The sequence below is a fragment of the Barbatula barbatula genome (genome assembly GCF_947034865.1).
Source record: "Barbatula barbatula genome assembly, chromosome: 11".
In the NCBI taxonomy this organism is placed as follows: Eukaryota; Metazoa; Chordata; class Actinopteri; order Cypriniformes; family Nemacheilidae; genus Barbatula; species Barbatula barbatula.
In genome coordinates, this window is record NC_136774.1 from 11,391,964 (window position 1) to 11,418,643 (window position 26,680).

Genomic DNA, 26,680 nt, shown 5'->3' on the forward strand with positions numbered 1-26,680 from the left:
GGTCTCAGTTAAGGCTTTTTCTAGAAATCCGCTTGCTAATGTATTTCATTTAGAGATAAAACCATTAGACAATGACCAAGGATACATGACCATTGAAAACACAGTGCAAGTTGTTTATTTAAATCATGTTTGCCTTTATTTCTGGGAGCCAGTTTCAACAAACGTCATGTACCTACTTAGAGCGAATCTATATAACAAAGGTTGAATGGGCTCTTTACATTTAATGTGGAAAAAATACCTGATAACATCTTGAGGCTGGCTGCTACAAAATGTACTGGATTCCAAAGGAAAGTGAGCTGCATTGATCTATAATCTATTTAGATGTTTAACTTGATGGGATTGTCTTATAGGCACATATTTCTCTGTATTAAAGGGATAGTGCACCTAAAAATAAAGATTCTGTCATCATTTGTTCACTTTCATCTGAATCTGACTCTTTCTTCTGTGGAATACGAAGAAGATATGTGACCCTGGACCACAAAACCAGTCTTAAGTAGCACAGAAACATTTGAAGTAATCGCCAAAAATACATTGTATGGATCAAAATGATCCGTTTTTCTTTTATGCTAAAAAACATTAGGATATTAAGTAAAGAGTATGTTCCATGAAGATATGTGTAAAGTTTCTGCCGTAAATATATAAAAACTTTCTTTTCGTGAGTAATATGCTATGGTAAGGACTTGATTTAGACCATTTTGCACCCTCAAGATTCCAGATAGTCAAATAGTATCTCGGCCAGATAGTTGTATCTCTTCAATTGACCCTTAAGACCAGATGGTCCAGGGTCACATATTTCGAGAAATATCTCAGGGGTTTTGTGTCTATACAATGGAGGTAAATTGAGGCCAATGTTGTTTGGTTTTCAACATTCTTCAAAATATCTTCTGTTGTGTTTTGCAGAGGAAAGAAAGTCAGATTTAGAATGACATGAAGGTATCCCCCATATTATACCTTTATATGTTATATACTGTATGTAAAGTAAAGATGAGTTCATCCCCTTTTAAACCAAACTATAGATTGAAAATAACCCAGAATTCTCTTAGTCTAATGAGCAATTTGATCATAACAGTGAAGTTACAATTATAATTATGGGAGCAATTGTAAGTTTCAAACAGTATCTCAATTTAATACACATCAATATAATGATATAATGGCTTTAATACTAATATTCTCAAATAATTTTCACCATGATGTGGTAGCTGTTGTCGGAAGTAAATGTTTGAAGCAAGAGTCTATGTGGTGCTAGATTATCCTTTCAGCCATAAAACCTTTTCACTCAAATATATTTGTTCTGGTGAGAATTCATCAATTAGTCTTTAAACTGAAATTTTTATTGTAAATAGTGTTACAATTATTAATTGTAAAAAGTGTTACTGATATTGTAACTAGTGCTACAATTGTTGTAGCCATGATACAATTACAATCATTTGGTGTGAAGAGAAATGACATTTATGTGAACTTCTTACCAATGACCTAGTAATAAATAAAACATCAGGTTGTTGGTCTAGACCTGGAAAACTTTGACAAATGCCATAAAAAGATCAAGTCACATCTACACATCTGGAAGTTGTGTAACATCAGTCAAATTACTATAACACAAAAAATGTCTGTATTTTTTTCTGTTGCACTATATTATGCAGAAACAATGTTTTACTATTATTAATAATGTATTATTACCTGTACTAATTTAGTTATTATAACTTAAAAAAAACCCAAGTGCAGTTTTATTTATATTACTTACAATGTACAATAATAAAGCAAAGATTTATTTGCAAATGAAACTCTTCAATTATAAAACAAAGCATCAATATCCAAACATCGAGTGAGTTTGGGGCAGGACTATGTTTATCCAACCAATAAGTTTGGTGGTCAGTTACCTTGTTTGAACATTTTTGTAACTCTGTTTGAAGATGTTAATGCCACAGAACTCAATGTACTAAAATCTGAAATTATTCCCAAAAAAACCCAATCAAAATCTTACACGTGCAAACATATACAGTATGTAATAGATGTTGCAGTTGAGTTGACTAAAACTGAAATATTTGTTGTTCTTGATCAAACGTAAGAAATGTGGAAAGCGGTACAAATTGAAGTGGCTTTATTGATCAGGAAACAAGCACAGCATTAGCATATCTGGACCTCACAGCAGTCTACAGAAGGGAGGTGAGCCTTACATCAAAGCAACAATGAGATGACATAGAACTGGTGATCAAATCACAATGTCTTATCAAAGTCAGGTGACACGGCATAAGCTGTCAGTGAAGTGCTACTCTTTATCATGATTTATTACTTTTAGATGAGCACTCATATATGTGCATGTGAAGCTTGCGTTTGTCATTCAAACAGTCTCAAACACCCCACATACCCACCAGACACTATTTGTGTTTCAAATTGATGCTGTACATGTAGGATACACTCTCTCTCTCTCTCTCTCTCTCTCTCTCTCACTCACTCACACATACACACAAGCTTCTGTATCCACAACAGTTTTTGATAATTCAACACTGTGTTGGGGACTATTTGGCAGGCACTTTGCACCTCTGTACATCAGTATTCAAATTATCTTGTACTGAATGTGAATTGACAACTTGCAAAGAATTTCAACAAATGTTTTTTTCCTTTTTAAATTCTGTTCGCCAGTAAGTCTGTGCCCACATTGAACCAATCAACGTCAATCTGGCTACAAGATCATTTTCTCGCCCTTTAAATTTGTTTTCGTTCTCACCGAAAAATGACAAACCTGCCTTTATAACTCCCCTAAAATATATTTTGTTTTGTCAAAAATATACTGTTTACACGTCTATATATTTCCAAGTGTTCAGATACACCACTATTAGAGAAATGCAGCGTTTAGTCAGAACACTCGAACCTCAGGGCTTTGCTCAAACGACTCAATCCAATGAAAGAAACAAGAACAGAAACATTTGTTTTCTGCGATGCATGGTAAAAAAGAGCAGATTTGTAAAATCATCGTATCCTTCAGAAACAACATTACAGTACAGCAGCACAGCATTGATCTTATAAAGCCTTTAGTTCTACAAAGTATTGACTCATTTTCATTTGAAGGAAAAACAAAATCCTGTTGATGTCGACTGGTAATCTGTTTACACACATGAACCCTGACCGATACAACATGTCTTTAATGAATTTCTTTCTTTCCCAATAGTGTCGTATTTACACAAAGTATGTTCATTTTTGTCATTTGTTTCGCTGCGATGGTACATATTTAACAAGCCTAAGACACAATATATAAATCTTTTCAGATTTGTACTTTACATTTATATTTATATATATATACTGTAGATGTCTGTTCTTAACGTCATTATTTGGAATGTTGATAAAAGAATCTAGTGCATTTACTGAATTTGTAAATTGGGTTGAATACACTTTTTTCCCCTTATCAAAACTCCCCATAAACTGTCTTTTCCACACAGCGTGCTGCCTTAGCATCTCGAAAATAATGAGGAAAAACAAAGAGTAAGGCCACATCAATAATTGCACACAAAGATTCACGTAACCATGAATGTGTCAGAGTGCTCACCGTCTTTGAAACTTTTCTCCATTTAGTCGGAGCTAGATTCTGCAATTACTAGCGTGATTACTGGTCTGAGCACTTCTGCGGTCACACAGTCCTTCCCCTCCTACTGCTCGTCTTAAGAATCCTAGACATTTCTTCAGCCTCAACATCCTTCACTTAAAGACATTACGTAATAATTAACAGCTGTACTTTTGGAAAGAAAAAACATTCATATTCACAGACAAAATGATACATGTGTGGGTAGCCCATCGTCACCATACACTCTCTGACCCCCGGCTAATCCTCTCGTAAAAATCAGCGCCCCTTCACCCACCGGTACGTTTAAATCAACTTTTATCTCAATGTTCTTTTCCGAATCTATCAAACAAAGTACGGAGAGAGTTTTCACTGTGTCTTCAAATGCTTCATGTTTTAAAAGGACCACGGGAAAGTAATTACTCCTGTTCGACTGGTAGACAAAGGGAAGGGAAAAGACGGAAGTGGAAAGAAGAATCACGACGAGAAAGCTGAAGCCCCTGTCAAAGAGGAGCTCTGAAAATGTGATAAATGGGCAGTGGGGCCGGTATGGAGAATGTTTCTGGGTAATCCGTTTGAAGACAACGGGCCTGGTGGGGTGTGCGAGATGCCCCTTTCTAGGCAGTGTGGGGCGGCAGGAATAGACTGGAAAGCTCATTGCCTGGGTTTTCAGTTCCAGGTCCACCAATCAGCCATAAGACCCATCGGCATACCCAACAGGTCTTTACTTTGGAATCGAGTAAGCAATGTCCATTTCTTTGTCAGTTGCTCAGCATCTCTCCCATTCTGCCTTTGCAAATATGCAGCAGTCCTTGCAATATGTGTCTCTTTGTTGTCTCTCTTTGTGGTTCGGCGTATGTTTGAAAGGAAAAGAGTTGCAGTATAGAGTAGAGAGGTGTGAGTTTGGTCTGAAGATGATTATGAAGAGTTTCCATTGGCCGTGTCCTCCCTATGCAGGAACATGAAGCTCAGGCAGTTTTATATAGTGAGGATTCCGAGAGCAAACAGCAGACATAGCATGAAGACGTCAGTCAGGGCTTTTGTGTCTGGACTTGAATTCCTAGGATCTTCTACCCTTGTGTTAGGTGGACTGCCGGGAACCTACGAAAAACCAGATTGACAAAATCATTAGACCAGACTGTGTAAAATCTGTTAATCTCAGAAGCACATGTTACATTTCATCCCAAAATAATTAAATACATTTAAAATATATTTAGCATAAAAAATGAAGGACTTTTCAAACACAAAGAACATTTCAGGGTGCCTACACATGGTTTTAGAAGCATCATGAGTTTTGCATTGTGTGTCAACTATGTACACAAAACCGGTCCTAAAACCATGTGTTGGCTACCTGGACATGTTTTTGCAGAACAAAACCAAATCCAAACTCCAGTTATTATTCATAATAACATTGAAAGGTACAGACAGATAACTAAAAATAGAGTTAAAAGTTTTTTATTGTGTTAGTTAGCTGTATTCTTTTGGTTTATTATTACTTAATTAAAACAACCCAATTGCAGATTGATTGACATTAAAGGCCCAGATGTTGTCACATTTTTGCTTCTATGCCGAAGTAGATACCGTATTTATGAAACACGCTCTGCAGAGCAGTTTGTCCGATTGGGACTACTGTAGAAACAACATGGTGAATTCCATGTAATTGGACCTGCGGTGTATATAGATAGAAATAGCTCATTCTAAGATAATAAAAACATAACACATACAGTATGTAAGGTCATTATACACCTATGAAGACATATTTCGGTGTATTATGTAGAATTGCTGTCAATAGATCCTCCAAATAAATTACACACTGGACCTTTAATTGGAATGCACAATAAAAGAAACATGATATTTCAAATACAAAATTGAGTTGCAAATGAATCATTTGGACGTCTTCCTTCTCATGCACATGCATTACTTGAGATTACTCAAATCATTGGCTTGGAAAGTTTCTTTCCACTTCTTACCTCACTTTCGCAGATGTAGTCTTTTGAAGGATAGCAATCCTCTCCAAGTTCCTGAAAAATAAAAAATATTGATATTAGTATTTATTTTATTAATCAATAAGTTGAGATACACAAAACCTTAAAAGTTAAGCAGTCAAAATATTAGTATTTATATAAAGTACAGGAAAAATACTGCCTTTTTGTAAAGTCGCAACATCATGTTAATGCAAAAAACTAATGTTTTGTAATTACATCAAGATGTGTCAAAACAATCAGTTTGTGTCTTGTTTTCTTAACAAGCGTTATCTCTTTGAGCGGATCAATACTTATTTTTTCACAGTGGTCATTTTTCAGCTGTTCGATGCCTTAACTGCATCATCATGAAGGCAAAACATCTTCAAATGATTGCCATTTAAGAGTACTAACATTCTTTTTGCATCTACATAAGATCACATTATGGCTCTATACAGATCAAATTAACTAAGATACATTAAAGGTCAGTAATATCTAGCGGCAAGGTTGCGAATTGCAACCAACTTCTCACTCCACCCCTCCCTCTCCCTTTTGAAGCACTACGACGGCTGACAGAACATGGTGAATTACATGCAAGGGGACCCGCAGTGTATGTAGATAGAAATAGCCCATTCTAAGGTAATAAAAACATAACCCTTCATTGTGTAAGCTCTTTATATACCTCTGAAGACATAGCTATCTATATTATATTGCATTTCTATAGATACTCCCCAAAATTACACACTGGACCTTCATATCTCACTTGTCTTTTTTTGGCACTTTTGGCATTTACATGAAATGCAAGTAAAATATTTTAGTTCAGTAAACTACCAACACTATTATACAGGCAGACATGTACAATATTATTCAGTATGTTGAGCAGTCTTATTGGCACCGTCCCCATCTACCCATGCGGTTTTCACTTTCTATAAAGTGGCCGAATTCTCATCAGGCCTAATACTCTTGAAGGTCTTTACAAGGAGGTGCAAATCCTTCCCATTCCATTCACACATCTCACCATACGTTTATTACCTTGCCGTGTGGAATTCTGTTCCCCAAACAAGGTCATCAATGCTTGTTTGTCAAGACGTCACTTCATCACGCTCGGCATTGTTTATGACAAAGAAGGGTGGGATTGAACTAGTGCACTTGCACAGATGCAGACTCGACCTTATCCAATAAATCTGTTTTCAATTAAGTTAGAATAAAGACGGAGACCTTTCAGCTGGGCCTCGAGCACATCCGCACGACCAGGCTGGCATTTGCAATAAGAACACTGAGGCTTAGAGGAGATGTAATCGTCTCCCGACACCTCAGATAGGAGAGAAGTGTAGCACGTGGACAATGCTGATGTCTGATCTCGCTCCGTATTGCAGTGCCGAATTGTTTCCTAAGAGCTCAGGAATGCCTCTTGGCATTTAAAGACGTTGAAAGTGTAGTTTTCTAACTGAATTATTTTATAATTTATTTTAGTACTTTTTTAAGTTAGACTTTACTTTCTCATAGCCGTGAACTACACTGTGAAACTTGCTAGTGGCTTGCAGGCGGTGTCTTTTTGTAGAGAGGAATTGGATTGGACAAAATCTTGTGTGGTGCGAGATGAGTCATCCAAATATTTGTGTTGGGTTTAACGAAAGAAAAAATTATATTTTAATGCGGCTATCTGCTACAGGTTAATGTAGTCATTTTTTTGAAGTACACTATATCCTATAGATATCTTCAAAGCTAACTAACGTGAACTAAAAGGCACAAAACTCCAATTTTGATTTCACGGGGTCATTAATCAAGTGCTGTGTTCCAGAAAACGTAAAGGCCACATGAAACACACATCGGCCAAGAGGTAGAGACGGCATCCCATAGGGATTTGCCTCCTTATTGTGTTCAGTGCGCGCTGCTCCCCTGGTCAACCTTCTTTCCACACACCGCTATTTACTCCAGACTCAATCGATCTTAATCTCTCCTCTGATTAAAAGGTAGAGAATGAAAGGCTATTAGAATGAGTGATTTCAAGATATTTTTAAAGTAAGTGCATTATATGAGCTGTTAAGGTGCCCTGGTCTATTGGATCTTTTTTATCTAAGATGAGGCTTTTAAACGTCACAAATGGGGCAAATTTATTGAACGGATGCGGGGATTTATCACACGGTGATACATCCTGTGGAATTGCAACTCATATTCATGCAAAATGGAATTTCATATGCATTCATGCCTATGACTTATTTGCATACACCCTTGTAGATAAAAAGCTCTGGGAGTCATCACAGTTCGTTTTATCCCCCAAATATTTGCTTTTAATCACCACTTGGGTCTAATTAAACCATCAAAATACGAGATGTATGGTGCAAAATGCACAACACCAAATTATTAGGAATTTATTTATTGAAGTTATCTGACAATATGCAAACCACATCATATCTGGATTTTATTCTACATTCACAGAAAACCAAAAGCTCACAGTAAAGAAAGCAAACATTTGCTGCTTACTAACCTTTCTACACCCTTGAAGTATATACTTTTTTGTTATGGAAGACTACTCAGGAATTCAAAATGAGGCATTAACATCCTAAACATACAATACATCTCTTCTTTCCATTTATGTATTTATGTTTAATGTATAATTAGCTTTATAAATTCAGTGAAGTACTTATTTAACTTTATTATTGCAGAGCTGTGTCACAACTTCCAACACAGTCTCTAGGCAGTTTGTGACATAGTCACCATATTTAGATTCTATTCATTTGTGTTTATGGAGACAAATTTCCCCTTTTTTAGTCTCACTCAGCACAATTTTTTTTCGTGTCCCTAGCAAAACCGAAAGTAAACGGCTTTTCCCCGTTGAAGGTCCACATTCTGTAAAAATTAGCTATTCAAATATTTCAAATTCACATTTCATGGCCATTTTTTCTCTTGTGGCAAGTAGCCATGTAATAAGCAGGATAATGTACAAGCAGCCGGCTGTTATCACAGACATAAGCCCAGACAGTGTGATCAGGACCCGATGCAAATCGGCTGCCTGTACATTATCCCTTACATAAAACGTACGAATGAGACCATTGAAATTCACACGAATGAGCCACCTTGTCAAATGCATAAGAATATCCGTTAGATTGAGTCGATATGAGTTTATACATATATAAGATACTGTGTTTTAAAAATAGCCTACATTACATTGAAATTCGTGCTGACTAACATGAAAAAAGGAAATTCATGTCCATGAACATGACTTAATGGATTCTAAATTTCGTGACTACATCACAAACTGCCTTGAGACTGTGTCGAAACTCCGCCCTCTCGCGATGAGTTGTGGGTAATATATGCCTGTGTTTGTGCATATACACTTTTTTACCAGAAACAACCATCCAGGAACTTTGGGAATGCCCATTTCAGCATGCAATAATTGGGGAAAAAATATTTAGGACATATGTGAATTGGGTCGCAGGAACTGACAAGAATTTTAATATTTGTTGATCCTCTTTTGTTGTAATATTCTGTAGTCATTCTCCCGGGCTATGTCTTTATAAACTTTGCATGCGTTGTGTTTATTTTTTTGTATCCATTTTGGACAGAATATGTTTAGACAGAATACATTGCCAATGTCTAATTATTTTTGTTTGCTTTTGTGCTGTAAATCTTTCTGTTTGTTTACGTGTCACTTCACCTGATCTGGAAGTGTAGTGAGTGTGTTGAATAAGCGTTAGCTCGCGCAGTGAACTTTCAGCGTTTCCTGTGTAAACATGTGTAATTAGATGCAGGCTTAGGCAAGAGCCACAACCACCAGAAGTGCAGCTGGCAAGAACAGAGAGAGAGAGAGAGAGAGAGAGAGAGAGAGAGAGAGAGAGAGAGAGAGTGAGAGAGAGAGAGAGAGAGTGAGAGAGAGAGAGGAATTGTTAGCTGATGTCATGAGAGGGGTGAGAGAAACAGAGGACAGTGACTAAAAGCCAATTAATTAGCGAGAGCAGTGATGTGTGTCAGCTGCCTGTTGACATCAGCCCAGATCTCTGTTCACAGCTCTGCTTTCCCCTCATTTCTCGCTCGCTCTGCATTATAACTCTCCGGCTCGTCCTGATTGTTTACACAGAAACAAAGGAAGAGACGCTGATGTGTCATCTTGTGCAGCTTTGCACGCCCCCACACTCAAACATATTCATGCATTTCTTCACAGCTACTCTATTCTTAAATTCCCTTTTTATCAGGAAAATTATCGCACGTTGTACTGACACCTGTGTGTAGATGTCCGGAACGGCGGATTGTAAGAACATCATGAAACAACATTCGCTTCATGCTTAATCAAGTCCAATATTCCGAGAGAAATAAGAGAGGGAGGCGTTGAATTAGGATCATGAAAGTAAAGCTGTGATGTTTAATGGCTGTTATTAAATGTTAAATGTTCTTTGTTGCGCCTTTTGTGATTTATTTCTGTTTGAGTGCTGTGTATTGTATAGTGCATTTTCTCTTTTATTCTGAGAAATGTAATAACGCAGTGGCAGACCAGAGCTCTTCATGCCAAAGTGTCTCGATGCTTCTCAATAATATTCCGGAGGCAAACGAAAAACGCAAATCTAGCGACAAAGTATTTCATTTCAACAGAGCAACGGGGACAGTTTATAGTGTTGGCTGAATGGATTCATTCTCTCAGTTGTGCCCAAGAGCGAAACATGTCACTTCTAGATGTAGATTCTGTATGGGAACATCTTTCCTGCCCAAGGCGAGCTTTAAGTGGCATTGGACCTGCTAGACAGAGCAAAGCGCTCCCTTTGAATTTAACCTCCAAAAATCACAGCGATGTCAAACTCGGCCTGGAATTAAAACAAGGTAAACAGAGCGCGACTTCGCCTATTTTCTCTCTACCTGTCAAAATGAGAAAAATGGCCCATGGCAAACTATTCATCTTTCATTTGAGTGGGACCTGAGAAAAAATATGAGTTTCCGCATTCGAGCGAATCTGTGAAGCACATCTGACATGTTTTTCAATAGCCGGAGAATGGGAAAGTTTGACAATGTCTCGCCTCAGGCAATCTCTAATTACGTATAACTTCCTGCTTGGGTAATGCACTAATTATCGTTTTTACAATAAATGAAGCATTGCTCTGCTGGCCCAGCACGTCCGCGTGCACAAACAGCCACACGCGCAAGCACGTCATGCAGTTTTTAGGCTCCTGGGGGAAATTACGACGTACGACACGTTTTTCTTTGTAGTTAGTTTGCTCTGTTTTTTAGGGGCATGTACATTTTAAATTTTTGACTTTTATATGAGCCCTTCAAACATCCCATGAGAACATCCTACACTTGTGAAAAATCCCGAAACACCAATGGAATATTGTGTGTGTACGTGAGTGTGTTTGTTTGTGCAATTAACCAAACAAAGGTACCAATGTCAACAAATTTTTCTTGTCGGTTGTTTACTCTACAGCTGTTCACAGCTTGACTATTGTCAACTTGTCCAATCACCGTTAATTAAATGCAAAGTGCCGGTTAGGATACAGTATACCTGTGTGTAAATATGTTGCCATGTGTTTCTCATTCACTATATAACAGCTAAATGAATGAGTGTGGCACTTGATTCATTTGTATTCTATAAATACAGAATTGTTATTGCCAATACCTGGGAGAAGTAACCAGATAATATTAATATAACTTGTACTCCTTAACCATTCCTTAAAAAAGCCAGTTTTTTTATCATAGTTGGCAGAGTCAATTTTTTATTGTATTTATTGGGTTTTACAGTAAAATAAGGATCAGTTTTAAACAAATAATTCCTTATAACACAACCCTATGCACCCCCCAACTCCCCATTCCCAGTGCCACAAGAGAATATAATTAGCTTTAAAGAAATAAAAGGTTATGACTTCTGTCCTGTTGTTATATCTAAAAATGAAAGGAAGCTACCCCAACATTTAAAAACAGATCCTCACGTTTCTTCAAGCGAAATGTAATTTTTCCAAGATGTACAGTGCATCCGGAAACTATTCACAGCGCTTCACTTTTTCCACATTTTGTCATGTTAAAGCCTTATTCCAAAATGGATTCAATTCATTATTTTCCTAAAAATTCTGCAAACAATACCCCATAATGACAACGTGGAAGAAGTTTGCTTGAAATCTTTGCAAATTTATAAAAAACGAAGCATCTTTGACACCAATTGCAGCCTCGAGTCTTTTTGAGTATGATGCTACAAGCTTGTCACACCTATTTTTGGGTAGTTTCTCTCATTTATCTCCATCAGGTTGGATGGGGAGCGTCGGTGCACATCCATTTTTTGATCTCTCCAGAGATGTTCAATCGGGTTCAAGTCTGGGCTCTAGCCGGGCCAATCGAGGACATTAACAGAGTTGTCCTGTAGCCACTCCTTTGTTATCTTGGCTGTGTGCTTAGGGTCATTGTCCTGTTGGAAGATGAACCTTCGCCCCAGTCTGAGGTCCAGAGCACTCTGGAGCAGGTTTTCATCAAGGATGTCTCTGTACATTGCTGCATTCATCTTTCCCTCGATCCTGACTAGTCTCCCAATTCCTGCCGCTGAAAAACATCCCCACAACATGATGCTGCCAACATGCTTCACTGTAGGGATAGTATTTGCCAGGTGAGGAGTGGTGCCTGGTTTCCTCCAGACATGACGCTTGCCATTCAGGCCAAAATGTGGTAAAAGTGAAGCGCTGTGAATACTTTCTGGATGCACTGTACATAAGATGATACCTCTTTAGATACCTCTTATAGATATAGATGGAGGTTTAGGATCAGAATAAATATTGTATTTGTTTAAAGACCAATAAAAAGTAATTTGGATAAAAGTAAATGTAAAACAGAGGCATGTGTTCAGTGAGATGTGGAATATTTAAAATCATAGTGAGCTTGTTAGAAATGCACGTGGGTTTAATACCAGCAATCATTTAAGGTATTACTGGAAGGAGCATTACACAGAAAACATGTGGGGTCACTTCCTCTAAATATTTACAATGTTCGATTATACATTTACTCCACCACGTTGCTTTTCACTTTAGAACTTTACAAAGTGTACATACACAATACAACTAACAGTTTGTAAATACTACTAATTGTAGGTGTAAATAAAGACCACCTTAACAATAAGGTGGTTTACCTGCACACACAGGCTAGAAATTATAAGCTGGTTTGACAGATACAGGTATGAAGTCCCACAGGGAAGACAAAACAAAACGTTATGAAGGGGGTTTTCTGACATTTTAGATTCTACAAATAATTAATTCGACCCTACAAGTTAGCATGACCTTGCATTTTTACAGGGGTTTACAGAACCGGGGAGGTAACTATAGCAACAGTAAGCTGCTTGAGCACTTTTTGTTAGTATGATTACATTAGACATCATACAAATCACCAAAAGGTATCATCATTATGCACCACTATATTATAGATCTAAATAACATATAAAAAATCTGGAAAATAAGTTGTCGTTTGTATAAATGCAAGAAACCTCACTTACGTGTAAATTTGCACAGGACGAGATGATGCAGGGTTCCTCCCCGGGTTCCATGGTTGTTTTCGGAACATTGGCAGTGGCCACGAGATCGGGCTTGATCGGGTTGCTTGTAGGCTGAGGGTCAGGCTTGGACCCGTAGCCAAAAGCCTGAATTGCATTTCCTGCAGGAAAATGAATGGGAAAAAAATAAGAAACAGATGGAAGAAATTATTATTAAAGTTGACCTTTGTGAGGGGAAAAAACATTTTCATAACAGAATGTTTCAGTAGGAAGAAAGTCGGCGAGTATATAGTTCCCAGGAGAAAGCAATATGCGTTTCGCTTGCCAAGTTTGTTAACAGCAAAGCGAAGTAAGCTGTATCTGGGGGTCAGCAGCTCTGTTAAATACCAATTTGGCAAAGATTTAATTGTTGGAAAAACAAACCAGAACACATATTCACCACCACATGCTTACAAGCTGTTTGCTTAAACGTGAAAAAAGTTGAGGGAACTTGCTCTCTACTATTAGCATATACAGTAGTTATTTACATAAAAAGAATATTTTTAGACAGAAACTTTGCAGTCACTACTACCATACTACCATATGTATTGTGATTTGCAAATAAGTGATTTGGACCTTGTCCATACTAATATGTTTTTATTTGGAAAACATAATTTTTCCATTCCATTCACAGGGATGAATCTGAAATCAGGGTAGTGTGGACTGTAAAAACAAAGCTTTCGAAAACATAACTTAATATAATAAATCTCCATCGATATTGCTCTGAGCATTTTTAAGAACTTTGATTGTTATTATTTTCTTTTTGCAGTGCATTGTGAGATTGATCCATACGCTTGCAAAGCTGCCTTTCATTACCTACAATTTGGTGCCTTCCTTAAAACGCTGTCAATGAAGAGAGTTTTCAAACAGAACCATGATCACCGTCGCAAATTATACTGTAACAGAGCTTGTTTTGACTTGAAAAATCTTTCTCTGTATCTGAGCATCTCACAGCGGGATATTGGATGAAAAATCTCCAGAGCTAATGCCTGAAGCTGTGAAGTTTATTATTATGTTTCTTTTTTTATGTTTCTCGCTGTTATTTATTTCACTCTTGGGAATATATTCCTGCCAAACACTCAAACTTTGGGATTATTTTGGATAGTAACACACACAGTAACATACTTCCCTCTTAATTTAGTCTACAAAATATTTTTGGGGTATTTTTAGAAACACTCATATAGTCCTAAGGAGTACTAAAGTTCGTTAGTTTCCCCCAAACAAATCAACTCTTCTTTACAACTTCTTTCTCAAATATCTGTCAGTTGTGAACAGTCCCTCTGTCTGTCTCTCTTCTTAGCTCTCAAATGACATGTGTCTCCTGAATGATATCATCACAATTTCCCCTGACAAAACTGCCTTTTCTTGCCACCTTTGCAGGCAAACGCTTTCTTGAATCATCAATACACGTGCTTGCCTGGATAGAAACAAGAGCTTTTCTTTGTTTAAAATTGATATATTTATTGACATCTTGACTTCACCACAAGCACAGACAGGCATGTCTGATGTGAATTTCAGTGGGCTATGTACAGGCCAGTTAAGTTTCTCCAGACCACAATCAGTAAATCACTTCTTTATGGACCTCAGTTTGTGCACAGCGGTATTATCATGCTGGAACAGAGAACACTGTCCCGAACTGTTGGAGACACACACATTTCTAAAACGTCAGTATGATGTAGTGTTAAGATCCTCACTAGAATTAAAAGGCCTTAAAAACCAGTTATGGATAACCATGTGCTCTGGGCTATGTAGTGTACGAGATCTCCATGTCAGGGGTGGGGACTTTTGCCATCATCTGTAATGATGATGTGAGCATTTTGTATTAAGGTGTCCTACATCTGACAGTATAGAACGGACATCTATCTGTAATGTAGAGACAGAAAAACCTGTCCAGAGACAGAGAGACATCCAAAAGATCTGTGGCAGTATCTCTATTCATTTCATTAATTGCCATGAGAAAAATGAATAAAAGTGAGTTTTAAATGGCTGAAATGACACTTCATTACTATGAAATGCCAAACAAGGAGTCCTGCAGGATTAGATGATAACAAACCCAAGTGGAAACCTTATTACTGTAGCGTCAGCCTGTAAATTTACTGTCAGCTAACAAGCATGACATTAGTTACCAAACCCTCAGACATTAACATTCTGGTGGTAAGGTTCAACACAAGGAAAACACAAGCAAATCACCTTCCATCCTTGTCAAAATTTCTAATCACCATATTTTATTGATGGTTTCATGGGATGCACGTGAAGTTAAAGGGACAGTTCACTAAAAATTTAAATAACTCGTACTGGGGTTTGCAACTTGTTGGTCAGAGGTGTCTTCAAAGAGCATATTTCTAACAGAGCAAATTCTGATGTGTCGCCAGGCATGTCTCGCCGCTGAAGTCTTTGGTGCGACCAACCATCCTCGAGCCAGACAGCTCGGTCGCCCTGACTTGCCTCGACTCTGGAGCAGCTAAGGGCTATGTTGGTACCCCTGGTAGAGTGTGCTGTAAAGTGTGCCCACACACACATCCTAAAGTCCGTCCGAAATCAGGATTGGTTTGTGGTTATCGACTCAAAGGACGCGTACTTCGTGTCTCGATTCTCCCACGGCACAGAACGCTTTTTCGGTTTGCCCTCGATGGTCGAGCATACCATTACAAGCTCCCACCCTTCGGTCTGGCCCTGTCTCCCTGTTTTCGAACGTCACGGAGGCTGCTCTGGTGCATATCCTCAACTACCTTGGCAGATTCCTAATCTACTCGTTTTCAAGGCCCAATATACGTGAGTTTCACACACGAGGTGAGCCCGTGTATCTGAGGTAATGCTCCACACGTAGTGACTCCCCTCCTTGGTTAGTCCCGTCTGATGCTCTCTCACTCTTGGTTCCTCTGTCAGTGTTGTTTATGTTGTTGAAACCATCTATACTGTACATGTGACCCAGTCTGTGAAAAACTGTCCGTGTTTTTACTGTTTTCTACATATATTTGAACTGTTTTCTACATATAATCTTGATACCTTTAAGAGTAAGGCCATTTCAAATATTGAAATCAGTGAAATGAATGCTTGAAATCAAACTTTGATGAGTCTTATCTCATAACTAGATTTGGAGACTTATTTAGCCTGATTTTTAAAGACTGGGTCACATATTTCTGTACAATATTCTGAATTACCAATCAAAAAGCAGAGTATCAATCCTGAATCAAATGTAAATACAGAAAATCGACGCTTGACATAAAGAATATTTTAATAACACAGGAAGAATGACTTACGGAGACAGGTGTTTTCTTTAAAGTCCTGTAGGAATTTCTCGCACTTCTCCTCCTGATTCCCGCTGCCTCGGCAGGTACACCAGGGGGAGATGGTGAAGTTGGCGTGACCCGAGTCTACGTAGTTTGGAGTCATGTCTGTCCCTACAGGGAAAGATACAGAACAAATCTTAAAAGATGTCAAGGTTCCTAAATGATGTGCCACACTGAATTATGAAATTAATTTAGCCATATACATTACTTCAGTTACTTTAGAACGTCATTGCTGTAATTTTGGTATTTGTCACCAAATTGAACATCAAACATGGTTTATCAGTTGTTTTGTTTATTTTCAAAGCAATAGTTTTCTGAAAATAAAATATCTGTCATTGCTGTAATTTGGGGGAATCTGTTCTTTTTAATGCTTCATATAGTTAGAAATACTTAGAGGTTCACATTTTAGAAATGAATAGTGCTTTGGACTTACAGTATACTGTATGTCTGAAATTGTGTACAGTGGAAATGTGTGACAAATGTGTCTGGTTTAGGGCTATCGCGATATTTAACTTTGCAGTTATCGTGGCCAAACTAATTTGCCGTATTAAAGGTGCCATACTTTAGCTGTTTTCGAAGCTTTGACTATGTTTTTTAGGTGTTTAACAAAGGATCTTTCTAGTTTAAAAAAACGGTTTATATTAGGGACACACCGATAGGATTATTTTGGGCCTATACCGATTTTAACAAACATTTATTGGCAGATTCCGATACCAATATAGGTCAATTTCATACATTACTATACAATACTAGCTAGTTGTTCTGCATTCAATTAATGTGACTGAACATGAATTGAATCCATTTAACGACTGTAAATGTGCCTAAATGTAAGTTAAGATAAAAATACAATAAGAAAATTCTTCAAAGGTAATTTTTGCTATCTAATATTTATTTTATTAAAAACATGAACTCAAATTTGACTTAAAATGTATAATTTAATACATTTAAATAAAGTCTGTGCTGTTGCTATTTACAAAAATAAGAGCGAAGAAAATATGATCCAACATCCAACTCATTGCATCCATACAGGTAATTAATAAACTAGGAACTATGAAAGCTTAGAAAAACATAGAATTAACACGGTATCGACAATCTCGGTTTATTATATCATGGTTATTGACGATACTGTATATTGTGACGCCTCTAGTCTGATTGTGGTTATTTATTTCTCTAAAGTACATTTTCTAATAGATCTATCAAAGAACAACATATTGACTAGTGATTAAATTCTTTCACTCACCGATGAGTCTGGTGTAGGACGCCAGGCAGGCCTGATAGTCATCGTTGAGACAACTGGAGACGGAGTGAGGGGTCATCTGACAGTTTGCGTGGAAATCAGCCAGCCGTGACCTTGCCACAAAAACACAACATCAACTTGCCAACATCAAAATACTTTATATGAAAAACAAAGTGCAGTCTATAGCTAGCTTGCCCAGGGCTGACGAAAGTTATGTGTCAATCGAGTAGTTCGTTTGTTTGTGTGTGTGTGTGTGTGTGTGTGTGTGTGTTTATGCCCGAAGGGTCCAGTCTATAATACTCAAAAGACAGAGATTGAGTTTTTGCAAGCTCAACTGCATCTCCATCTTTCCACATCATTGCTTTTTCTTCAAGACTGAATTATGACTAGCTCTCCCTCCTTTTCTCATCTTTTCCGCTCTTCGTTAGTCATCATTGCTGACTGTGACCACAACATGTTAGTGGTTGGGAGGCATCCTGGGGGTCAGATAGAAAACAGGACCTCTTCTCTGCAGCATGGAGGGCCACAAGGGTTTCCACCAGCACTTGAACTGTCCTTCTATAATCGTCTTTTTTGGTCTCAGTCTATCTTTTAGTCTGTTTGTCTTTCTAGCTATATGTTGTTGTGGAGAATTTTAAAATGTGAAAAGTATTTCAGGAGACCTGGGGTAAATTCTCTATAGAGTAAAAACTACAGGTGAACGTTTCTTAACACCCACAGACAACCACACAAAAACATTGACTTACATTTTTACTAAAACCTTTGCAGTATTTCAGGGGCAAAACACAGTTTAGTTTAACTGCATTGTAGAATGCAATTAAAACACGTTTTCCATATTTTATTTACATTGTGTCTTTTCAGTGCTTAGGGTTGGTTTCATACCTAAATGGCAGAAGGTTTAATATAGAAAGCCCCTTGAACAGAATGCTGTGCTATTTGCCTGCCACAATTACCAGTGTGCTGAAAACAGGCTGTAAACTGAATTGTATTTAAAAGAAACATTTGTGTACTCAAGCCTAGTTTCAGCATTTTAAAGAGCCGATTCAGACGTCTGGATCTCAGTGGGGGAGCGACGCTACATTTTCTGTAAAGTATGCAAGATCACGCTAGACTGCTGCATCATGTAGCTAATGCTCAGACCCGGAGGATGTGGAATTCTGTTTTTTCAGTTTGTTCTATATGAATTCCACCAAACTTTTCTTACTTAACGTCTATTTATTTTTAATACATTAGCCAGCATTAAGAGATGAGTTGTATTTCCTTAATACAAATTCAGAAGTTCAGAGAGCTACTGTATGTGACCTAACCAGAGGTGGACAGAACTTAAAGTGATAGATTCTGAACTATACAATGAAAACTCTGCTTGTTGTTTCAAACCTGTATGACTGTCTTACTTTCGCAGAACACAAAAGAAGATATGTTCCTAACTGGCACCCATTTACTTGCATTGGTTTTGTGTCCATACAATAGAAGTGAATGTGTACCAGCACTGTTCGGTTACCAGCTTCTTTTAAGTATCTTCTTTTGTGTTCTGCAGAAGAAAGAAAGTCAAACCCGTTTGAAATGTCAAGAGTGTGAGTAAATGATGACAGAATTTTCATTTGCACTACAAATCATATCCTTAATCTTAAGGTTTACTCCACTATATTTCATAAATACATTTTTAAATACAAATGTTTTTTGTACCTTAAATCCCTAAGTACATAACAAATCAAGCACTTTCTTACTTTTACTCAAGTAATATTTTTGTGAACATACCTAAAAGAAAGTACTAGTAGTTTCAACATACTAAAGTATTAAGGATTATGCTTTTATTAAATGTAGTGGAGTGGAGTAAAACGTATGAAATCAACGCTGATGTTCAAAAACATTTATTGAGATATGTAGCTATGAAGGTACAGAAGGACAGCAGCGATATATGCTTTATAATGTAGTTTATGTTTGTTTCCTGCCTGTCTTATGGATTATGACTTGGAATACCCCTTTTAATAAAGCTGCAACTTTGCCCTTCTGACCCCTTTGTTACAGTTATTATGACATATTATTTCGTTTTAACTACATATTATCTTGTTATGGTGACATAAAATGTATGTGGCAGCAATGTGCCACTTTACATTACACATTTTTGCACATTTTATCTCATAACCAATTCAGTCTCAGAAACTTTTCTTTAAAAGCCATTTAGCTGTGTTCTTCAAGTGCCCTTTCCCGCACTCGAAAGTTCGAGCCGAGCCGAAAAGTACAGTCTCCCCGGAGTGTTTTGCTGCTAAACATGGATGCGTCCCCAGCGGAGCCCAGTGTGTATTTAATTCATTCCCTTCCGTCTTTGTAAATTCACCTTTTAATTATCATAGCGCTAAAAAACCCTGCTGTGCTTTACGTGTCTAATTACATCTGTTCACGATGCAGGAATCAAATGGAGAGGTGCAAAAATCTTGATATACCATTTGGGTTTCATGTTATAAATACTTGAATGCTTACGAGCTGGAAATAAAAAAACTTTATGAACTTCAATGTTCTTAAGTTTACCTTGATGCCATGTGACGAAATGATTAATGCATGAATCCTTTTTCAATGCTTTTCGTAAAATGTATAAAACTACTGTGTATACTACAGTATTTACTTGACAGCATTTTGGTTTACTCCAGTGAATTTATGCATAAATAAAGTAAAAGCTCCAATCCGACATAAATTATTACAAAAGCTTTTGAGAAAGATCAAGGAGTTGTCCCCAGATATACGCAAACAAAACAAAAACATGGCTGTGATTTGTTATGAATGAACATGAAAGTTCAAACAAACTCTTCAGGTACCACAAACTCCTTCAATTCAAGATGCCCGTGGGCACAAAAGACGCCTTTCCCTGCATGACCAGAATCGGAATGGCCACTTGACTTTGAATCAATCAATAACAATATCTCTTATTTCCTCACCCAAAGCTATTGCTTCATCTGTAGACAGATCTCCTCTCTCCTCTAGCGCATTAACCAGGTAATGAAGCAAATAATGCCTGTCTTATTTGTTCAATGTCTTATTTGTTCAGTCTCTCCACGGTATTAGTTTTAATCTCCGAGCAAATTTCACTCTTCCTTTTTCTAAAAAACATGGTTTGCTGGAACCCAGCGTAATGAGTTTTAATCTTCTAATTTTAGTCAGACTATTGTATATCTTCTTTATGGGTCGAATGAAGTACTCAGGCCCGCTAATGTGTAGGGGAAGGTTGTTTTGCGTTTTAAGTGTCTTCGGGGAGCAGTTCCGGTAACTGTAATGTATCTTATTAGCAGAGGAGATGCAAGAAATTTAGCAAACAGTTGTTTTTCATGACAAAGAAGAGAGATACTAAGATGGACTGAGACACCAGCAGGTTTTTCCTTTCAGGTAAGGACAATATAACCGCTATAATTTACTGTTCACTTGAAGTTTAGAAAAGCCTGTCTAGGATTGTTTGGGCAGAAAGTGCTTTGGCATCAATATAAAGCACATTTCAGATCTCGCCAAGACTCCTCTATTATACCTGAGCGGACCACTCACTGCTTAAATTACAGCCTGTCGTCCTGCGAAGGGTTCTAAAGGTCCTTATAGATTCTCTATTCACAGAAAGAACCCCAAAATGAGCTCTTTCATTGGGTAAAATCTGACGCTTAAAACACTGCCATTCTGTCAGCTTGTGTTGGGGATAAATGCAGATCCAATTTTCTCCAGGTTAATGGGAAATGAATGTATTATAAAAAAATGTTTTCAATGCGATGTGGCGGTATGTGGAAGGTCCTTTGTAACCAAACAGTTGAATCATCAGAAATGTTACGAACATACAATTGTTTCTGTTTACTTTCTGAGCTTAATGAGGGGTGTACTGCAGGCTTTGATGCTTCCCTTATGCAAAGAAAATACATTTTCCCATATATTAACTGTCAATATATTAAACCATTTAATACTGATAGTCAATTAAAGGGAAAGTTCACATGAAAATTCTGTATTTACTCACCCTCAAATGATTCTAAACCTGTATACATTTCTTTGTTCTGCTAAACACAAAGGAAGGACAGTCAGTAACCAAACAGATTTGATCCCCCCTTGACTCCCATGGTATTTATTATCTCTACTATGGCAGCAAATGAGGGATGAGATCTGTTTGGTTACTGACATTCTTTCAAATATCTTCCTTTGTGTACAGTTTTTGACCTTTTATCAAAGTGGTATTGGTCGATAGCAATAGTTTAGTGGCTATATGCACTCATATTAACTATAAATTCTGAATATTTCTTTATTTTCTGAATCATATATTTTCATATTTGTTATATTTTGAGCTTTTGGTTTCAATATATGGAAATGTATTATTTAATATATTGCATATTTGTCCCCAGTATATTCCCTTTTGTATTTTTTAAAAGAGATAAAATGTACATTACTTTGTTCAGTGGGTTGCCCTAAATGTCTCAATGTCTACGTCATGCATACTTGTAACTGTTTTAATTCAAATTTGTTGTCCACTCTTGAGTTTTCTTGGAAAACGTCATTTCAATGTTTTGTCATCAAAGCCACCCACAGACTTTTAAAAATCAAAAATCTAACTGTTTACTCATCGTTTTACTTCCAAACCCTTATGACTTATTTTCTTCCATGGAACACTGATTTTGAAGACTGGTCGCATTCTTTCCCATTCCAATTATAATGAATAGGGACTGAAGGACCATAAAGTGGCCTGTTCAACTATATATTATAAGCCATCTAAAGCCATGCAGTATCTATGTGTGCGTAACAGACTTAAATTAAAAACCATTCATTGAAAATGTTGTCATCTGTATGATCGAGAAAGTGGAGGCTGATTCTTGATGAAATCATTGATTTTTGATTGGACATTTAAGTGCGTTGTTTTACAAAACTGTTCTGAATGATTTCGTTTACAAAAATAGCGCAAACTCCATAATTTGTCTTTCTTGGTTCTGTATGGAAAGTCATGCAGATGTGAAATGTCAAGATGGTGACACTCTTTTTAGGCAAATATTTTAAGTTGAGAAGTTGACAAAAGAGAAATGTTTTCTTCTGGGCAGAATAAAAAAATCTGAATGTGCCCCCTGCTCACGGAAGATGAATCTAACGGAATAAGGCCTACTAATGGCCCTCTACATTGATAAGTCTGAAATTCAATAGAGATTGGAGCGTTTCGATTACTTTCTTGGCGATAGGTGCCGAGCCCTTTTGTTTGCCAGTGTCAATCATCAGAGTCAAAGTGGCTCGGCATTTTGTCCTTCAAGCCGGCATCAGAAGAGCTCTTTCATTCTTAAGTACGGGTGACTCTATCATTTGGCAACCAAGAGCCATCACCCCTGGCAACCCATGAACAATGAAAGCAGATCTTAATCTTTTTACGACAACTTCAAAAAGTTTGAGTGAATGTGTGCCAATATTGTTTAACAGAAAACACTTGGCCTCTGTTCCAGCAGATTCTGGGATTTCACTCACAATTTGATAAAGAAGTTCTGTTTGATGAGCACAAAGATCAATTGTATCTTTTCCCCATTTCAATGTTAGATCTTATAAGATGTTACATAACTGCACTGGGTACAAATAATATTGAATTAAATCGTATAAAGTAGATTACAGTGCACAGAAAAATATGTTTATGTTTGAGTGAAAATGCTAATTTTAATTATTTTATATTCTTCAGAGAGTATTGTGGGATTCAAATTAAGGCCTAGAATCCTTACCACATAAATTCTCTCTTGAGCACCCTTGTCAGGACCTTGTTCGACCAGAGAAGTTGGTCAGGGTATCCGTATTTAAATCGACCTGTGCTTTGCATTCACTGTAAGAGCCCATCCAAATCCTAATCAAAAAACAACATCAGACCGAAGTCTTAAACATTCTAACGTGATGTTGATCCAGCATCACATCTTTGCATGAGAGCGTGTCCGAACTGTACAAGCCAAATGATTTAAAGCCCAAGCTTCGTCTCTTCTTTCTGTCATTTACAGGGCTTTTTCCCCATCAGATGTGGCATTTTCCCACAGCTGTAATCCTCTGCATAATGACAAAGATACGTTTTATGATGTATCAACTAGTACTGATATTTTCTCTTAAATAACACTACACAGCAATACTTAACACTACACAGCAACACTTTCTGAGATCAATGGTGGTAAAATGCCTGGCTGGTTTTGTGGTTCAGTCGTATTGGTCCTCCACCCAGGCATTTTAAATATAGATAATATGGCTTCTGTCACATTATCACATGGTTCTGTTATCACACTCAGAACACTGAACTGTATAATGTTTATTCGTTTTTATTTTATATCTTGTAACCACCTAAGCAATCGCAGAGAAGATCTAACCTAGATGACATTTCCAGCGTAAACATAACCTTGACCAAACAGTGAAAACCTTCCTTACTTAACATCTCTTTAACCTTAAAGATAGCCCCGTTAACCTCCAGAAGTGAAAAATCCATGCATAATCTTTGCTGGGCACATTATGGCAGAAGATGTGTCCTTAGTCAAATCAGTTTCCTTAATGACACATCCATGACTAAGTTAAACTGCGTTTACAGCATTCTTCATTACATGCCTCCGAACCCCTTCGACGTTATTTGATTTGTATTTATTATCCAGTTAGTTTCTTCTCCAACTGGCATTCCCTGCCAGAATCAAATTTAAGAAACTGTTCTTGCCAATGCAGTCAGTGGTTTGGCACTCTGCAACTTACAATCCATTATCTAACCATAGATCACACTCAGGCGATCGTCTACATCCAATTTACTCTATTTGGTCCAACAATTCCTCCATGCTTCCTTTACCGTGTCACCAATTACGATGAGATAAAATCTTCAGGAGCCTTTTAAATATCGCTTCTTAAGATTTACACATGTCCTGAGAAAAAAAACTTGGCTGGACTCTTTACCTCCACCCCACATCTGTTTCTTTGAGGGCAGATGAAGGTTCTGTGCAATTTCAAAACATCTGCCTCTGGCTTTCCCGTTTTTCTCTGGTTTGAATTATAGATTGTCCAATTTAGTGTATTTGTTATAATATTTACTTCATATAACTTATAGTATTTATAGTACATATGCTAAAAATACTATGATGCTAAAAGAGCTTTGTTGTTGTAACATTTTGGCACTTATGCTACAGCAGTGCTTGATTTGCATTTAAGGTAACACAAACGTTACTTTGATGGGCACTTTTGTGGCCCAAACGTAACTTCTGGTACACATTTGCAAAGAGGGGCGGGGCCTTATCCCTGCAGATTATTCCTGAAAACAAGCAAAAGAAATAACAAGTAAATTACATTTGCTAGCAAGTAAAATTTTGGTCTACTTGGCTGAAGGTTGCACGACCCATTCAACAAACTTAATAAAATTATTATACATTCAAATATTAATATTAATTAAAATATTAATTAAATTAAATTAAATATAAAGTGTTGTTAGACCAATCAAACAAACAGACCGGAAGTTAACTTCGGGCCAGGGGCGCATGTCCTATGAAACTTGTCTATACAGCTATATTATTGTACAAGATGAAGCACTAGCCCCAAGTACCTTGTTGCTTTTATAAAACTGTTAAAAAAACACAATACAAAGATCAAAGCCAAACAATATGTTTAAGTGCAACTTGATAATGTAAAATCTCCTTCCCGTGGATAAGCTTCTTCGCCCACGCTCTGCTCCAACGCTCTACTGTTCCACGGCGTATCATAGTAACCACAGTAAACAACTTAAAAGATATGCCGACCGCAAGAAAAAAACTATATGGTGGACACAGCGCCCCAGGTTGGTTGCCAAGTGTGCTGAGCAGTGATACAAAGAATTTTTAGGTAAATAAAGCATAGCTATTGACCAATCGGAATCAAGTACTTGACCTTTTATAAATCGTACCTGCCAGAAAAAAAAAGACGCTTACATTTTTACTCTAATAAAGCCACAGTTACGTTTCCTAAGGAATGCCTCCACAAACCAATATAAAATGGCTGGATTTTTTAAAATCCTTGTTATTTACATATATTTGATCGAGTTTCTCTTATGTGCCATGCAAAAACAAATAAATTCAGCTGCAGGACAGTCTGCTCACTTTGCAGGGTACCCACATTTGGAAAAGACAACACAAAAGCTTGTCAGATACATAGTTCTCTAGCAGAACCCGGACCCCGCACCTATTGTAAAGGGATTGATAACTTACCCTGTCAGGGTGTGTTTTATTAGCCGGGGATGCGTGTTCAGAACAAGGCCTGACTGCCCGTTTGGTAAGAACCGTATCCCGCTAGTTCCCATCAAAACAGATAAACAACATTCCCTCGCGAAATATCAGCGCTGGGCATTTTTGCGTGTATTTGGGGGAATTGGTTCAAGTGAAAAAAGACGCAAGCAATTGCTTCTGCTACAGGGCAGATTACCTCCCGAAGTGCATGGAGGAATACGCTTAAACCTTAAAATATGGTCTATATTCCGAGGACAAGACATTCAGAAATTGGGGAGTGATACGGCTTGCCAGCGTTTTCGGCGGTGTAGCATTATATCAAAGGAGAAAGAGATTCAAATGTTAAATAGAACCTACAGGCTTCAAAAGCTCATAATCACAATAGCAGGGTTTAGGAGCTGTAAAATCTGTCATCTTTAAAACAGACATACTCTGGTCTTAATCCATCAAACCTGAAGATATTGAGACATCTGACTTGACAGAAAGATGCGGACATGCAGTCTCACATAAAACCTGAATGTACCAAAATTTACCATGACCATTTCACAGCTCATTCACACAGCTTCATCTATTACTTTTGAACATAATAACAATAAAATTCATTGCAAAAATAGCAGTATAAGTAACTAGAAGGAAAAAGTAATCTTTTGATACCATATAGCCTCATATAAAAAGTCTCAGTCCACAGCAAAAGTCAACAATGGCTTTATGAAAGAATTACAATATGTTTATGATGCGACTCTGTGGCAGGCACCTTTAATAATAAAAACGTATCAAATATTGCAGGCACACAAGATAAGACAAGTGTCATTGAGGCGGTATGCGAACATCAGGCCTTAATAAACAAATCATATCAGCAGTCATGTCTCATTCAATCTCGAGAAAATTAAACACGTCAGGACTTTCATCCTCCCGGTCCTCTAAAATGAAGGACAGGTGCAGGTGCAGTTGTGTTGCT

The 26,680-nt window shown here is 37.4% G+C and overlaps 1 protein-coding gene across 1 annotated transcript in view; it reads right to left on the reverse strand.

Moving 5' to 3' along the window:
- Positions 1-2,076: 2,076 nt before the first annotated feature.
- The window catches only part of gfra2a (GDNF family receptor alpha 2a), a 61,254-nt gene continuing 36,650 nt past the window's right edge, over positions 2,077-26,680 (reverse strand). The window contains exons 5-9 of the mRNA XM_079467287.1: positions 17,534-17,643; positions 16,264-16,404; positions 12,968-13,125; positions 5,524-5,574; positions 2,077-4,654 (exon numbers count right to left, since the gene is read on the reverse strand). Coding sequence (XP_079323413.1) covers positions 4,532-4,654; positions 5,524-5,574; positions 12,968-13,125; positions 16,264-16,404; positions 17,534-17,643 — 583 coding nt within the window. The 3' untranslated portion in view covers positions 2,077-4,531. The remainder of the gene's footprint in view (positions 4,655-5,523; positions 5,575-12,967; positions 13,126-16,263; positions 16,405-17,533; positions 17,644-26,680) is intronic.